An 18,084-nucleotide genomic window follows, 5' to 3' on the forward strand; every position below is an offset into this window, starting at 1 on the left:
TATTATTACGTTAATATTATTTGTTGTCTCTTTCACAGTGAAGATCTCATTTAACCAGTATTTTTTTTTAAATAAAGGTGCTTATTATGTTATTTTTATAAATATATATATATGATGTTTAATGTTAAATTTTTAACAAGGGTTTTTAGACCCATTTTTTGTGTTAATTTGTTTGTTGGGTTCAACATTTCACTCAAAACAAGCTGACAAATTGGGTGCAGCACAGCTGAAACAAGTACTTGTATTCTTCATATTTAATAATGTATCCATAATCCAGTGCTCTTTTCGAAAATCTTTTTGATTATAATGTGTATAGTTGTAAATATAGTTGTTGATTTCATTGAATCTTAAACATGTTAACATTTGAAAAAGATGGACGAATTGATTGTTTAGAATTGAATAGAAACCATACATCAATTTCAGTTCTTTTCTATTATTACGTTAATATTATTTGTTGTCTCTTTCACAGTGAAGATCTCATTTAACCAGTATTTTTTTTTAAATAAAGGTGCTTATTATGTTATTTTTATAAATATATATATGATGTTTATTGTTAAATTCTTCAACAAGGGTTTTTAGACCCATTTTTTGTGTTCATTTGTTTGTTGGGTTCAACATTTTACTCATAACATGCTGACAAATTGGGTTCAGCATTTCACTCAAAACAAGCTGACAAATTGGGTGCAGCACAGCTGAAACAAGTACTTGTATTCTTCATATTTAATAATGTATCCATAATCCAGTGCTCTTTTCGAAAATCTTTTTGATTATAATGTGTATAGTTGTAAATATAGTTGGTTGACAGATTGAATGTGTTTGAAACATGATTTTTTTTCATTTAATCTTAACCATGTAAACATTTGAAAAAGATGGACAAATTGATTATTTAAAATTGAATTGAACCCATACATCAATTTCAGTTCTTTTCTATTATTACTTTTACAACTACGGGTTAATATTATTTGTTGTCTCTTTCACAGTGAAGATCTCATTTAACCAGTATTTTTTTTTAATAAAGGTGCTTATTATGTTATTTTTATAAATATATATTGTTAAATACTTCAACAAGGGATTTTTACCCATTTTTTTATGTTTATTTGTTTGTTGCTTCAAATGTTGGGTTCAGCATTTGATAGTGCGAGAGGGGCATCCATGTACTTTGGACACATTCTTGTTTTGTTACCTAAATCTGATGCATGGGTATAAACCTAACCCTGACACAAACACTTTGGGCTAAAAATTTATTGCTTTACTGATACTCATCTTTTTATATAACAGCAAAACAGCAAATGTGCCACTTGAGAAGATTCATCATAATTCTATTTTAATGCAAAAAACATTCCTGATTTATTATGTTTTTTAACTCTCCATTATCATGCTTATGATCTCCTTGAATTATTTTTTTTTAAACTCCAAATATATCATATAATCTGGTTTTGCAGTATTATTTACATGGTTAATATTAATTTGAATTTAATTATGTGAAAAAATAGATTTAGCAGTGTGTATCAAATGGTAAATCAAGATTAATAAATATTCAATAGCAATTCCAATAAATGCAAAGTGACATTCCAAAACAAATATCTTGTATGTCAATGTCTTTGTTTGCTCTTTTGATGATGTCTGGTTTTTTTAAATGAAATTTTTAATAATCAGTGTCAGATCTTACATGGCAAATTATTATTTTATTTTTTTACTGACATCCATAAAGACATCTATTATTGTCTATAGCAAACAAATTTGAGTGTAATTATATACTTTCAGTGTGAACTGAAATATATAAACTATTAGATTATTATTTGAATTTTATTCAGAATCATGTCAACATGTACATATGTTATGCAAAATAAATGTGTTTTAATTGTTATTGTATGTTTTCTATTATTACCTCACACTTTGTAAGAACCTAGATATAACGATGACAGCAAGAATATCTAAATCTTGGAACACACAAATTATTGCCTTCTGGGAATTGATTGATTTTAGGGTAAAATAAAAATCATAAGCATGATATCATGCATTAGGTTGAAGGGATATTGATATATTGATGGATTTTGCCTGAGTGACTAACTTATGAAAATGTTTGACATTTCAAGCAAGTATACAGGTGTTTATACAAATGAAAGATGTGGTATGACTGCCAATGAATCATTCAAGTCGCTATGTAAAAAAGTTATTAATTATAGGTGTTTATCACAGAACCTTTGCTAACATAATCATTGATGGTGTTTTAACAATCTTGATTGGCTGATTATCCGTAGAAGGGTAAGATTTTTAACCTTCACCCTAAAATCAGCAGCCAAAGTAAAAGTTTTATCACAGATTTCAGCATTAAATATTAACAGCTGTCTTACTTTCCATCAAGAAAAATCACGAACAATATTTGCCCAAGAGAAAAATATAATTTTTATAGAGTTTTTAAAAAAAAAACACAAGACATGCAAGAGATGCCAACCCAACAGTTAAATATTCTCGTTAACCATGTTTACACTTGTGGATTATGTCATGAAATAATTTGACATACATGCAATAACACACAGGTGTTATCTCAGTGATTTAGATGAGATTATTCAAACACCGAGAATGAAACAATTTGACATGCAATAACACACAGGTGTTATCTCAGTAATTTAGATGAGATTATTCAAACACCGAGAATGAAACAATTTGACATGCAATAACACACAGGTGTTATCTCAATGATTAAGATGAGACTATTCAAACACTGAGAATGAAACAATTTGACATGCAATAACACACAGGTGTTATCTCAGTGATTTAGATGAGATTATTCAAACACCGAGAATGAAACAATTTGACATGCAATAACACACAGGTGTTATCTCAGTAATTTAGATGAGATTATTCAAACACCGAGAATGAAACAATTTGACATGCAATAACACACAGGTGTTATCTCAGTAATTTAGATGAGATTATTCAAACACCGAGAATAAAACAATTTGACATGCAATAACACACCGGTGTTATCTCAGTGATTTTGATGAGATTATTAAAACACTGAGAATGAAACAATTTGACATGCAATAACACACAGGTGTTATCTCAGTGATTTAGATGAGATTATTCAAACACCGAGAATGAAACAATTTGACATGCAATAACACACAGGTGTTATCTCAGTGATTTAGATGAGATTATTCAAACACCGAGAATGAAACAATTTGACATGCAATAACACACAGGTGTTATCTCAGTAATTTAGATGAGATTATTCAAACACCGAGAATGAAACAATTTGACATGCAATAACACACAGGTGTTATCTCAGTAATTTAGATGAGATTATTCAAACACCGAGAATGAAACAATTTGACATGCAATAACACACAGGTGTTATCTCAGTGATTTAGAAAAGATTATTCAAACACCGAGAATGAAACAATTTGACATGCAATAACACACAGGTGTTATCTCAGTAATTTAGATGAGATTATTCAAACACCGAGAATGAAACAATTTGACATGCAATAACACACAGGTGTTATCTCAGTAATTTAGATGAGATTATTCAAACACCGAGAATGAAACAATTTGACATGCAATAACACACAGGTGTTATCTCAGTGATTTTGATGAGATTATTAAAACACTGAGAATGAAACAATTTGACATGCAATAACACACAGGTGTTATCTCAATGATTTAGATGAGATTATTCAAACACTGAGAATGAAACAATTTGACATGCAATAACACACAGGTGTTATCTCAGTGATTTAGAAAAGATTATTCAAACACAGTTGTCTCAGTGATTTTTATAAAAATATTTTTACAAAAATTAAGGTGGTGGTCAAATAATTCCAGATTTTCAGAGTTTAATAAAAGCCTGGATACCCACACAACAGTTTATAGTTCTGCAATAATACATGAAATAGTTTGACATGCAATAATACACAGGTGTTATCTTAGTAACAAACATTGTTGTCTCTGTGATTTGAATAAAAATGATTAATTAACCCTTTCCTCCATTGAAATATTTTTTTAGCATACTTGATTTGCATAGGATTTTTTTAATAAAATGCTGAACATAGGCTTTAAAGTATTAAGGCATTGCGAAAAACAACTATTTCATCAAATAAATTTAGGTCAGATATTCCTATGATATTTCTTTTCATAATGGATACAAACTTTATTAAGTCTACTGCAGACACTTTGTAGTCAAAGCCTTTCAACTGAGGTACTACACAGGCGTCAAAAGGCGTCATTATGGAGTAAAGGGGGTGGCGTCAAAAGGCGTCATTATGGAGGAAAGGGTTAATAAAATAAACAATGATAAACATAAGGTTTAGATGGCAGTCTAATATTTTCAAGATTTAACACTGTTTTGGTGAATTATTGTTCCTATTACTACTACTTTTCAAATATTTTTAAGAGGTATCAACTTGATTAGTTAGACTTACTAGTAAGTATATAATTGTTTATTACATAAAAAAATAATTATATAATTCAGATAATTGTATCCCATACATGAAATGTGGTAATTTAATCATGTAGTAACAGATGCAAGTTACTGTGAATAATAACCATTACATGTTATCTCAACTTTAAGGGAGATAATCCAAACTGATTAAACAACCTTATCTGTTAATTTATTTTGTTTACTAACATTACCACAATAACACATGGGTGTTATTTCAAAATGCAACTATAAAAGAGGGATAACTCTTGTAATTTTTCCACAATAACATGCATTGGTTATTTTCTGTAATAACTCTATAGGGTTATAGCCCTGACTGTTTAAACCCTACTCTTGAGTCATGTGGTAGAGTAATTTGAATCCTACACTTGAATCATGTGACAGTATTTGGAATCCTACACTTGAGTCATGTGACAGTATTTTGAATCCTGCACTTGAGTCATGTGACAGTATTTTGAATCCTACACTTGAGTCATGTGACAGTATTTTGAATCCTACACTTGAGTCATGTGACAGTATTTTGAATCCTACACTTGAGTCTTGTGACAGTATTTTGAATCCTACACTTGAGTCATGTGACAGTATTTTGAATCCTACACTTGAGTCATGTGACAGTATTTTGAATCCTACACTTGAGTCATGTGACAGAGTATTTTGAACCCTTAACTTGAGTCATGTGACAAGTCATTTTGAAATTCTAAACTAGCAGCAGCATTTTAAAATCTTAGGCAAAAGACAAAATAACAAGATACAATTTTGGAGAGAAAAAAACGTTTTACAGTGAGCTAAATATATCCAAACCTAAATCATATTACAATTGATTAATATTGAAAATAAATCTTGTACAGCATAGTCAGACAAAGGCCCTGAAAACAGCAAAACAGAAAAACAATTCAAACGAGAAAACTCATGACCTAACTTATGTAAAAAAAAATAAACGAAATACAAATATATAACACAGCAACAAACTACAACTACTGAATTACAGGTTCCTGATTTGGGACAGGCATAATGTATAATGCACATTCCTGTTGGATAGGTTTGAAACGCATTGAATTCCCATTCACAAATCTATCTTATCCTCACATGAAAAATGAAAACAGTAAAAAATATTAATGGATATTTTGACAACTTCAAAATATTGTTTTTTGCTTGAAATGGAAGTCACAAAATGTTTGTTTTAGTAGTCACACATTTATACCTAACATAAGTGTCAATGCTCAAAAGCTGTAATTTGAATTTTACATACAGACCATTAAAAGTTTGAATGTTTACATTATTTTATTAAACAGTCAGAAGATTAGTTCTCTGTGAAGATTTGGAGCATTCATCATGTGGAGATGTATTATATCATGGGTCCTTAGGTCCTCCATGTAAGTACACTGTTTTATATCATGGGTCCTTAGGTCCTCCATGTAAGTATACAGAATATTAAGAAACACCAGTTTTTGTTTCACTTCGACATTGCTGAAAAAGAAAAACTTATGTAGGCTGTTTCGGAAAGCAGTATCAACAATGTACATGTATTAGTTTGTGGTATGATTGCCAATACAACTCTCCACCAGGGACCAAATTATATAGCAGTTCATGACTATAGGTCACAATATGTCTTTCAATAATCAGCTAAACCCATAGTCCCATACTCAGTCGTCACGATAAACTGTTAAATCTACGGTCCGGAGGCTCAATTTTTTGAAAATTTTAGTTAGATTCTGTTGGCCTGTAGATATGATTTTTACAGGCCCAAGAGCAAGTTTACAATCCTAGGCTGCCTGGGCTGTCACTCAGCGTGAAGACTTCATACTGCACAGAAAGCTATAAACAATGCCAGATAATGATTCAAACAGGCAACTAATTACCTGCTTTGAATACAGTACATGTATTAGTATCAGTTTGTGACTATGCCAGTTTAAGGGGATACAAAGGTGGTAGGTCAAAAAATATTTGGAATGCAGATGTACTAGCATGGTTATTAGCACATTTCATGTCTATGAAGAATAAACCGGTAAGGCCAAAAATAATTAATTGTTTGTTTCCCCAAACCCGACCCTATCAAGTCAGGTGAAGGTAGGTCATGTAGGTAGTTAGGTAAATTATTTTATTTTTTTTGGTAAATTTTTTTTTTTTGGTACTTGTAAATAGGAAATTACAAACCATAATTATAGGGCTGTATTTTAAATTCTAGGGTGTATTAAGCTATCAGTTTCCTCATGTCAGATTTATTAAATAAAACTCTATGTATAATTTGAAATAGTTTATTTAATTGGGTTTCTTTTGGGTGGTAATTTTCCAATAATGACACAGTCTTTGTTGCCCCCAACAGCTGCACAGAAGGCACATATATCCGGCTGTGCCACGGTAGAGTCATAATACGGAAATTCAACATGTGTACATCACAGTCTATCAAGCCTTCAACAGCATCACCTGAAATAAAGAACAACAGAGATCTTTAATAAATAAAACATAATATTCTAGAGTACTTTGTATATATATATTGGGAATTTTCAATAAAGAAAATGTCTAAAATACTGAGCCTTCTGTTTATTATATTAAGCAGTATAATCTGTCAGAAATCTGTCCAAGTTCAACGTCAGAGAGTGTACTAGTACATGTGTAGTAGAATGAAGTTTATACCGTTCATTGAAGTATGCAATTTTCCACTGAAAGAAGGATTTGAACATTGAACCCATATCAAACACTGAATAACTCAATGGAACATGCATATGAAATATAATCAACTGAGAGTGTATGTTAGATGTGGAAATTTCATTCAATGTTGGGTAACAAAATCATGCTATGCAAGACCATGTTATTATATTATTAAGAAAATCTTTTGGGAATACTATAAAAGCAAACCTTCAGGTGTGATAACAGATCCACAACAGTAGTCATACTTGGTTAGCAGTCTGTCAAATGCTCTGGATTCTCGAACAGTTACCATTGTGGCAGCCTTCTATTTAGAGAAGTATGCATGGGCTGTCTGCTTTAACAAGACTAGTGTGGAGTGATCTGCTTTTATTAGGGACCAAATGATTAATTTAAATCAATTGCTTTCAGGCCTCGGGTTAAATTAGTAAGGGCATAAGGAAATCATTAGGGAATTTTATAGGTAAAGGGTTTGAAAATTTGCAAGAAAAAGAATGCAAACAAAGGTGGGGAGACTCTCCTTAATATCCTAAAAAAGTCTACCTTTGCTTGCAAGAAATAGATGTTGGGACGGTCACTTATTATGCATACCTGTTAACTTGTTAATAGGTTCTTCTTTTCCCTGAGAAAGTTTGTTGACAGCTTGACTGGCTCCCATTATTTTGTCAAAGGTGTTGACAACATTTGAGGAGGAGACTTCTTTTTCTGTAGAGGTCCCATCAATATTATCTATCTTCCCGTCAAGGAGTGGACTCATTTTTGAGTGTATATACTCCAGTGTGAGCGAACAGCTAAAAACCTTCAAGTATGTACAATTAAAAAGAGATCTGTATGTACAGTTAAAATCAGTGCTGTATAAATTTAGATGTGGAGTAGTGTCAACACGCTGACATCTTGGATGGCGTATCCAAAATGTTCCACAGACGGGGAAGCTCGGATGTCTGGAGGTATGTTGTTCCAGGATATGATGGTGGCTGGTATGAATGAATATTTAAAACAATCCAGTCTGGTCCTGATCTGTCTGATGTTGTTTGACACGGAACCACGGGTTCTGGTGTTATGATGGCTGATAAAATTGAGAATGGAAATGGGGAATGTTTCAAAGAGACAACAACCCGACCAAATAAAAAAACACAACAGCAGAAGGTCACCAACAGGTCTTCAATGTAGCGAGAAATTCCCGCACCCGGAGGCGTCCTTCACCTGGCCCCTAAACAAATATATACTAGTTCAGTGATAATGAACGCCATACTAATTTCCAAATTAATCAATGCAAAATTTCAAAAACTTAAATATGTATAGGAAGACGTGGTATGAGTGCCAATGAGGCAACTCTCTATCCAAATAACAATTTATAAAGGTTAACATTTATAGGTCAAGGTACGGCCTTCAACACTGAGCCAAAAACTGCATTTTACCCCTATGGTCTATTTTAAGCTGTGGCGGCCATCTTGAATAGTTGACCAAGTCACCGGACACAATTTTTAAACAAGATACCCCAATGAATTTGGCCCAGTAGTTTCAGAGGAGAAGATTTTTGTAAAAGATTACTAAGATTTACGAAAAATGGTTAAAAATTGACTATACAGGGCAATAACTCCTAAAGGGGTCAACTGACCATTTTGGTCGTGTTGAACATTAAAGCTGTTTACTGTTTATCTCTATCTATAATATTATTCAAGATAATCACCAAAAACAGCCAAATTTCCTTAAAATTACAAATTCAGGGGCAGCAACCCAACAACGGGGTGTCCAATTCATCTGAAAATGACTGGGCAGATAGATCTCGACCTGATAAACATTTTAACTTCATTTCAGATTTGCTCTAAATGTTTTGGTTTTTGAGTTATAAGCCAAAAACTGCATTTTACCCCAATGTTCTATTTTTAGCCATGGCGGCCATCTTGATTGGTTGACCGGGTCACCGGACACTATTTTTTAACAAACTACCCCAATGATGATTGAGGCCAAGTTTGGTTTAATTTGGCCCAGTAGTTTCAGAGGAGAAAATTTTTGTAAAAGTTAACGACGCCGGACGACGCCGGACGCCGGACGCAAAGTGATGAGAAAAGCTCACTTGGCCCTTTGGGCCAGGTGAGCTAAAAAGAGAAACAAGAAACATGTATAAATTACATAAACAAAAAGTCTTTATTAAAGTCTAGTGCCAGTTTCATGTCATCATCGTAATGTGGACTAAATTTTTCTGTAGAACCATTTTGTTTTGGATACACGGATGTGTTTTTTGTCAAGAGCATCCTCCTCCTCTTCAGTCAATTTTATATCGGCTATCACGTCCTCACATATGTCTTCAAATATTTCCTTCTTCGAAAATCTGCGCAATACATTTGTTACCAAGTCTTTCTTAAAGTTTCCAGCCGAATAAACGGCAACAAAAACTGACAGAACGGCGTCCATGTAAATGTATGAACAATCTAGAGAATATTGTTCTGAATATGGTAAAGACCCGAGACCATGTGGAAGAAGAAAGCCAAGTCGCGTCATCAAGGCATTTTCAACACTGCTGATTTCAAAGGCGCTTTGAAGAACAGCGTCTCCTTCTTATGTCTTATGTTTTGATTTTCCATTTCATAGGAGCACCGCACCACCACATTAATTTCGATAAAAAAAATTCTACACAAAATCGACAATAAAATTATTCCGGTCGCGGCGATTTTTCCGGGTCGGTCGGGATTGGGGAAATTAACAATATTTTATTTTAGGCCTAAGCAATAAATTTTGTTATGTCTTCAGATCAAAATTATGGTTTTTGCATATATACTTTTGTTAAAACATAGCATATATTGTATTTTTATTGTACCAATACATCCTTGTAGACAATTACCCTTTGTACTTATAATTACAGGCCCACCTTTGCCAGAGATTTTAGAGAAGAAACCAGTCAGCCAATCAACAAGTAATATAACCAGGTCTCCACAACATACTACACAAGCTCATGCAAGGTAAGGGAAGTCAGAGATCAATCAACAATTTATATCACGGCCAATTGACATTTGCTTATGCAAAGAAAACTGGGTCAAAAGTCAATCACCAATTAATAACAACAGATCTCAGCACCATGCATCACTGGGTTATGCAATGTAAATGGTGCTAAGACGATTATATAATCTCTAATAGTTAGCAGATCTCAATCGAAAATAGCAAAGGGACTTCTAAGTAAATGGAGGTACTACTGGAAGATCTCTTCAGCATATATCAGGTTGGAATTGTAATGTTAATTTAGATGCCAGTGATAAGTTTGATTGGAGAGTGCCACATTAGGGAAAAATTTTGATAGTCCTTTCCAGGATTATCACAATTTTACAATTATTTGAATATAAATTCTACCGCTGCATCTAGTGTAATACAATATTTATCCACTCTTGACTGTTAAATTTTCAAATTTAAAATGCTAGGCTTCCACGAGCGTTTTAAACATTTAAAATTTAACTGTCAAGAGTGGATAAATATCATATTACACGAGATTCAGTGGTGGAATCTGTTTCTCTACTGATTTTCTAACATTATGCAGGCAAACTTATTCCTTCTTTTCGAATGTTCTGTGAAAAGATGTGTTCTTTCTCTATGTGACGTCATCAGGCATGGTCACCTTCTTTCATGCCCTCACAATAGGAATTTCAGAGGAAAGCAAGAAAATTAGACGTCTTAGTTGGATTTTAACCAATGAAGTACTGAGATCAAATGACCCACACGTTGATTAAATTTTTTTTATACAATGGGTGCAGAAAGGGATAAATTGATGAAGAATTAGAGAAAAAATTATATTAAACAAATTATCACTGCAGACATGACGATTTGAAATGAAATTTTCATTGGATTAAAAGAAATATGTTTAACTTTGCACATGCCAGTTTGAAATGAATTAGATAGCTCTTAAGGGATCAACTATTCCATATAACTATCAGGTGTTGATATAAAAATAAGATGATGTTGATTGCCAATGAGACAAACATCCACAAGAGACCAAACGATGCTGATACATGTTATCTTATAGAGTGTGCCACGTCCTTGGATGGCATTCAGTAAAAAAACAATCAATCAGTAATGTTGTTGCATGACTCATTCATTTTTTATAGATAAAACAATAAACAATAAACATTTTATTATTATAGGAGCCAGTCCATGCATGTAAACCCAGCTCCCCCCAGACAAGATGCTGCTGCCAGAGTTACATCATGTTTCGGATGTGTAGAATCAAGAACCTCATTTCGTAATGTACAAGTAGACAAACACAGGTCTGATGTTTTAGGTAAGATAATTATACATTATTACTATGCACAATACTTAAATTCATAATGCATATCTGTAATTATATATACATCTGATCATGTGACAATTTGACGATAAATGATAACTTGTATTCAAACTCTGTAAAAAGAACATTGTAATAAAATTGAGAATGAAAATGGGAAATGTGCCAAAGAGACAACAACCCCACCATAGAACAGACAGGTCACCAACAGGTCTTCAATGCAGCGAGTAAGTCCCAATTCCGGAGGCATCCCTCAGCCTGCCCTCAAACAAATATACACAGTAGTCTAGTGATAAGGCTAAATTTGAGACGAAGTAAATATAATAAATTTAAGGTGAAAAAAAAACCACCTTTTGAACTTTGACATCTAAAACCAAAGTTTATACGTTGCACTCATACCACATCTTCTTATATCTATTTTTTTGCAGGATATTTGAATCCACTGAAAGTGACCATGGTACAAGGCCATCATAATTGGATTTGTATATCTTATCCACATTTTGTTTGTTGTTTCAGGTAAATCAACCAATATATTTAATACTTCAGGTGATAAAATTAAATTATTTTTGTAAGATGATATTTGAGACAGAGATGAATAAAATATAAAAACAAATGTAAAAAGGGGGACTTCATTTTAGTTTAATTGAAGCCTTTTTTTGGAGAAATCATTTGTTGAATTCTCTCAATTTGAAAGTTATCTCAGGTGAAAAAAACATCAATGTAAGATTATAACTTTATTTACTATTTTATTGATTACTCTGATTAGTTAAGAAAAGAATAAAATCTTTAGGTGTATTTTAGATTACATTTAGAATACAATTGTACATGAATCTCCTCACAACATGACTTCTATGAGAAAAATTAATTTTAAAATATAATTCTTTGTAGAATGAAGGATTCAACAGGGTGGCATCATATATGGAGTAGTCCTTACATGGAGAATGCCGTGGATAGAGTGGCATTAAATGCTAAGGTTGTGGCACAAAATCAAGAAAATACAAATAAAATGGTGGCAGCTTCAATGGGAAGTTTTGTTCAACTGTGGTTAATCATGGATGACGGCAGTAGTAGAGAAATAGGTAACATTTAACAGGTCTTTCACATTAAGGTGGTGCCTAACACTACAGGGAGATAACTCTGTAAAGTCAGCTAAAGGTTTTAATCACGTTCTGTTGTAAAGGGACTTTTTAGCTTCTCAATGAACAAAATAGGTGTTTGTCAAACTGCTATATAACCAGTGTAATTTTTCTGACAAAACGGTTGGTTCAAAATTATTGAAATTTTGATATTTTTGATTAAGGGTCACAGTAAATACTTTGTTAAAATTTTAAGAAAATTAAACGAGCCAAATTAATTTTAGTGAAAGTGTTGGGTACCACCTTAGGTCTTGTCTGGACAGTTTCCAGCTGACCATACAGTATGGATTTTGCTTATTGATCTATGCTGAATAGTGACCTATAGTCACTTTTATGCAACTCCTTTGGTTTCTGTTGGATATTTGCCTCATTTGTAATCATTTCCTTTTATTTGTAAATTTAAAAGAAAGAGATTGTTAAAAAAAATCCCCTTATTTGTCAATTCTTCAAAAATCATTAGACCTGTGATAAGAACCAAAACACACCCACACACTGTTTTGGGCTCAGTTAAATAAAATGGACACATGAGGCATGCAAAAACTTATCAAACTTCATATGAATTATTATTTAGATATCACATATTGTAACTTTATTGAAGGTTATTCAAAGTATACATGTACATGAACTTAGTGTATAGGTCATACACATTGTAACTTAAGGTCATATATTTTGTTATACAACCAATAAAGTTCCTTTCAATTGAGAGACTATACGAAAAAGAAAAAATTCTAGGCATTGATGTTGGTATATGATATCATCATATTCTTACTCTACTCAACTGAGAAAAAACATTATCACACATAAGGATCAAAGCAAAATTGAAGAAAACAGCAAAAATAAAATGGTTTACATTAATAATTCTTATACATTTTTTTGTAGGAATGTTTGATTTGAGTGTATCAGTAGACTCTTTGTTCTTTATTGGAAGTCAGCTTGTGGCATTGAGTCAGTTTGGTAAAATAGGGGTGTGGCATTCCATGACTCAGCATTGGCAGGTTAGTATTTTAGAGTAGACTGACAGCAAGGGACATTACTCTTTACAACTTCCTATATATTTGTGTCAACATTTATTAGAATTTATTCTAAGCTTTTTAAATGTAACACAGACTATTTTATAATTTGTTTCTCAAAATGCTTGAAAAACATTGACAAAACAGAATATATGTATTACAAACACATTACTGATTTATAAAGTTTACTCATAAAAAAAGGTCAGCCCTTATACATTCTGACATTAGATTTACTGTAAATTCAGAAATCAATGCATGCATTTATTTGCTATTTTTTTCTTTTAAGACTAAAATACAATTTTATTTTTGGCAATATTGAGATAAATTATGTTTGTATCATATAAAAATTTCAAAATGCAAGTTTAAATTATTGAATTTTCTGTATATTTTCTAGATACAAGATGTGATACCCATCACCAGTTATGATACAGCAGGCTCTTTCCTTCTGTTAGGTTGTCAGAATGGATCTATCTATTATATTGGTAAGTCTTAGAATTAGCCACATAAATTTATCTACTTGAAGTTAAACTTCACTCTACTGATAATAAACGAGCCTGCAATATTCCATCGAGTACTGCCTACCAGGATTTGATTCATTTAGAACCTGTACTAAATTTTGAATTTCTAAATTTTTTACTTTTTTCTGTACTGCAAGAACAATTCTTCCCAAAAGTAAATGTGCTCAAAGTCCATTAAAATGATTATTTTCATTGAGAAAAAATAATAATTTTGATATTTGAAAGTTAAAAAAGGAGGTAACTAGATAGGATGACATACATGTATATTTGTTTTAATTGCATGTTCATATTGTTTGGGTTTTTGTTATGATAAAGGAATATTTTTTTTTCCACAGACATGCAGAAATTTCCCTTGAGAATGAAAGATAATGATTTACTAGTAACAGAGTTATACAAAGATCCATCAGAAGACATGGTTACAGCTCTCAGTGTTTACCTTACACCTAAAACAAGTAAGTATGAATGATTTACTAGTAACAGAGTTATACAAAGATCCTTCAGAAGACATGGTTTCAGCTCTTAGTGTTTACCTTACACCAAAAACAAGTTAGTATGAAAATCTATGGCACTCCCAGTAAAAAAGCCAACAAATTAAAGAGTGACTGCAGTTAATTTTTTTTTTATCTCAGATAAATGCCTATTAGTGTGATTTTGACACTTTTTGTTTGGTCAGATCAATCATACAGTTAGGGTGAAAAAGTATAAGAAAAGATAGGTTATGTGCAGTAACGAATTATAAAAATTATAAAAAAAAAGATTTGTGGTAATGATGAACTTTCTGTATTATAAGTTTAATTAGTCTACAATGTCAATAAATTTCATTTGATTTACTGTACATAACAAAGTATTGAGTTATGGGTGATTTTACAGTACTGTCAGTGCTTTGATATGATTTACAATGCTAAAATCTAGATTCATTTAGTAGGGTATGCAATTCAGTGCTTTTGTTTGGAGTTTTACCTTGACACCAAGATTAATTACCTGTTCTTTTCCTAACTCCTAGAACTAGTTTAAAGACTGTGATTTCACTTGAAAACCTGAACCATTGACCTTTTATATTTAAACATATTTTTAGGTTTGAGTGGTAACTGGATAGAGATAGCCTATGGTACCAGTTCAGGGACTGTTAGAGTTATAGTCCAACATCCAGAGACTGTAGGACATGGACCCCAGTTGTTCCAGACATTTACAGTACATAGAAGTCCAGTCACTAAAGTCATGTTGTCAGAAAAACACCTAGTATCAGGTACAGTTACATTTTGAATTAACTAGAGTTAAAGGGGAAGGAGTTAACGATCACAAGATTCAGGAAATAATTTTCATACAAAAAATTGATAATTTCATGTCATTAAGAGAAAACCGAAGAAGTCATTGAAACATATATATAAACAACATGTGAAATGTTCTCTACTATTTTGATGTTTATTGCAATATGAATGATGTTATTTCAAAATAATTACTAGCACATTGTTTCAAATTTAAAACATAGCATGAATAATTTTAATGAGACATCTAAAGGTCATTATAAAATCCTCATTCACAGACAGGTGTACAATATGACTAGCTCTAATTCATCCCAGTTCAAAAATAGTTGTAAAAAAATAAACAGAAACTATACAAGAGTTGCCAGCATCGACAAAATCAAATTACAAAATTCAATTTACATATGACATAAGAAAACTACTACTGTTATTATTGTATTTTACAATTTAGTACGACATATGCCTACTTCTGATGAGGCTCTAGACCTGCATTCTGTTACTCTATTGTCATATTTGTGTTGTATATTTCAGTATGTAGTGAATACAACCATGTGAGAACTTGGAGTGTCACCAGATTTAGAGGGATGATATCTACACAGCCTGGATCAACACCATTAGCCTCCTTTAAGATCGTCTCATTAGATGAAGTAGAGGAACAAGCTAGCTGTTCTACAGGAAATGATTTTGGTAACAAAAATAGCATTGATTTATTTTTTCACATTTTTATTTGAATAAAGGATTAGATGTATTTCATGTCAATGAGACAGCTACCCAAAAAATAACTAACAAGTTACAACCCACAAAAATAACAATGTACCAGATGTTTTTTCTTTTGGTGTATATAAAGAGTTTGCTCAGGCCATCCTTATCAGGTTTAAGGATTCATTTACTGATTTAGAGAAATCCCACTTGAGTCATTTTGAAGGCTTTAAATTTGAAATGTTGCTCTCATACATAAAAAAATAATTGTGTGACAAAAATGAAAATTAGCAACCAGTTTCTTGTTGATTGGAATGTAACTAAGGACCAAAAATTTATATGGCATATTTGAAAGGAAATGTACATGTGTCAAAAGTGATATCGACTTCAGTCTGGTCTCCTTAAAATTGATGCACAAGAAATGTAATTTAACTGACTAACAAAGTTCTGTTTTAGGACCTTACGGGGAACAAGATGACCAACAAGTGTTTATACAGAAAACTGTTCCAGAAACTGATAAATTGTTCATTAGACTATCTTCTAATGGTCAGAGGTATGTGGTCATAGAAACAGATGAATTATTGTAAGGCTATTTTCCAATGGTTCATGGTATGTTGTCATAGAAACATATAAAATTTGTTTTGGTAATATCTTCTAATGATCAAATGTTAGTTGCCATAGAAATATTTTATAATAAAAGTAATAAAATGTGATCTTCTTGATACTAGATTAATAGTGTGATAGAAGTAATCTAAATCAGCTGACATTTAAACAAATACTAGTAGTAAATCAAGTTTTTCAATGACATAATCAGTGTTTGTTAAACTGCTATATATCCAATGAAATTATTAGTGTAAATTGTGAGGTTCAGATTTCTTGAATATTGAAATTTTTGTCAACAGTATAAGAGTAAATATTTTTTTCAAAATTTCATGAAAATTGAATGGACTAAATCTATTCTTGTCAAAATATTGGATACTTCCTTTACAGGATCAGCTTACCCTTCCAGACCTCATGAGATCACACAAAATATGTGTATATGTATTCATTATTTTTTTACAGCCATGCTGCATTGTCATTTAAATATTCATTTTATATTTACATCATTTTTCAGAGTGTGTGTGATATCCTCTGTAGATAATAGCAGTATAGCAGCCTTTTGTGTACATGAGTGTGAAGGCTCTAACAGAATGGGTTCTAGACCAAGAAGATATATTTTTACTGGCCATACAAATGGTACAATACAGGTAAATAACAAATATTTAGAAGTTATTACTGTGGATGTATTTATTTTTGTGGGTTGGGTATCAGTTTTCTTTGATTGCTGAAAACTTGGATAATTGATTTCATAGTTTTGCCAATCTCTGCATACAAAACCTGTTGAAAATATATTTTTTATTGAACATTTGAATTCCTGGACCAATCTCCTGTGCAAAGTTCATATCTGTTTCATACATGCTTTGCAACACCAATGAATAAAAATGAATCTGTTCCATCTCCTGCTAGTGGAGTTGACCTTTAGTGACTTTGAATATTCTTTGTTTGTTCTTTTTGGTCTTATCGCTTCAAACATGAAATGCATGTTAACGAGGATGTATGTGTTGCCTTTCTAATTATATACAATTTGTATTTAGATACTCAGGTAGATAGGTTGTTCTACTTTTGTCACCAAAGGCAAAAACAGGTCTAGTAACCTTTCCACTCAGTCTGTCTGTCTGTTAGTCTGTCAAAAGTACTCTGGGTAGAAAACTTTCATAAAACATTTCTTGAATTCAATGGAAGAGAATGATTGTGTATTTGGTCTATCTAGAGTATTGAGTTGTAGTATGGTAGCAATCCGTTCATCTGCCATGAATCCACTTCCTGTTTGCTGATGGTTTGAAAATTTTATATTTTACATTCATTGTACAAAATGTATTCTGTACTAACATCAAAATTAAAAGTCTACCGAAATGCATTGTTCAAGTGATAAACAAGGGGATATAAGGATATAATTTTACAACGGAAAATACACAGTTGCACTATAAAAATTAATATCAACCTTTACAAGAATAAACCTCGCCAAAAAGTAAGTGTCTTTAAATAACTGTGTGGTTCAAGCC

At 32.0% G+C, this 18,084-nt stretch overlaps 1 protein-coding gene across 1 annotated transcript in view; it reads left to right on the forward strand.

The window, feature by feature from the left end:
- Positions 1-18,084, forward strand: part of LOC134709997 (BTB/POZ domain-containing protein KCTD3-like) — a 41,093-nt gene that overhangs the window by 20,976 nt on the left and 2,033 nt on the right. The window contains exons 6-17 of the mRNA XM_063570130.1: positions 5,734-5,814; positions 9,951-10,047; positions 11,218-11,354; positions 11,786-11,873; positions 12,246-12,436; positions 13,373-13,488; positions 13,898-13,985; positions 14,357-14,473; positions 15,097-15,267; positions 15,815-15,970; positions 16,439-16,535; positions 17,097-17,229. Coding sequence (XP_063426200.1) covers positions 5,734-5,814; positions 9,951-10,047; positions 11,218-11,354; positions 11,786-11,873; positions 12,246-12,436; positions 13,373-13,488; positions 13,898-13,985; positions 14,357-14,473; positions 15,097-15,267; positions 15,815-15,970; positions 16,439-16,535; positions 17,097-17,229 — 1,472 coding nt within the window. The remainder of the gene's footprint in view (positions 1-5,733; positions 5,815-9,950; positions 10,048-11,217; positions 11,355-11,785; positions 11,874-12,245; positions 12,437-13,372; positions 13,489-13,897; positions 13,986-14,356; positions 14,474-15,096; positions 15,268-15,814; positions 15,971-16,438; positions 16,536-17,096; positions 17,230-18,084) is intronic.

This window comes from Mytilus trossulus, chromosome 3, assembly GCF_036588685.1.
Source record: "Mytilus trossulus isolate FHL-02 chromosome 3, PNRI_Mtr1.1.1.hap1, whole genome shotgun sequence".
Lineage (NCBI taxonomy): Eukaryota > Metazoa > Mollusca > Bivalvia > Mytilida > Mytilidae > Mytilus > Mytilus trossulus.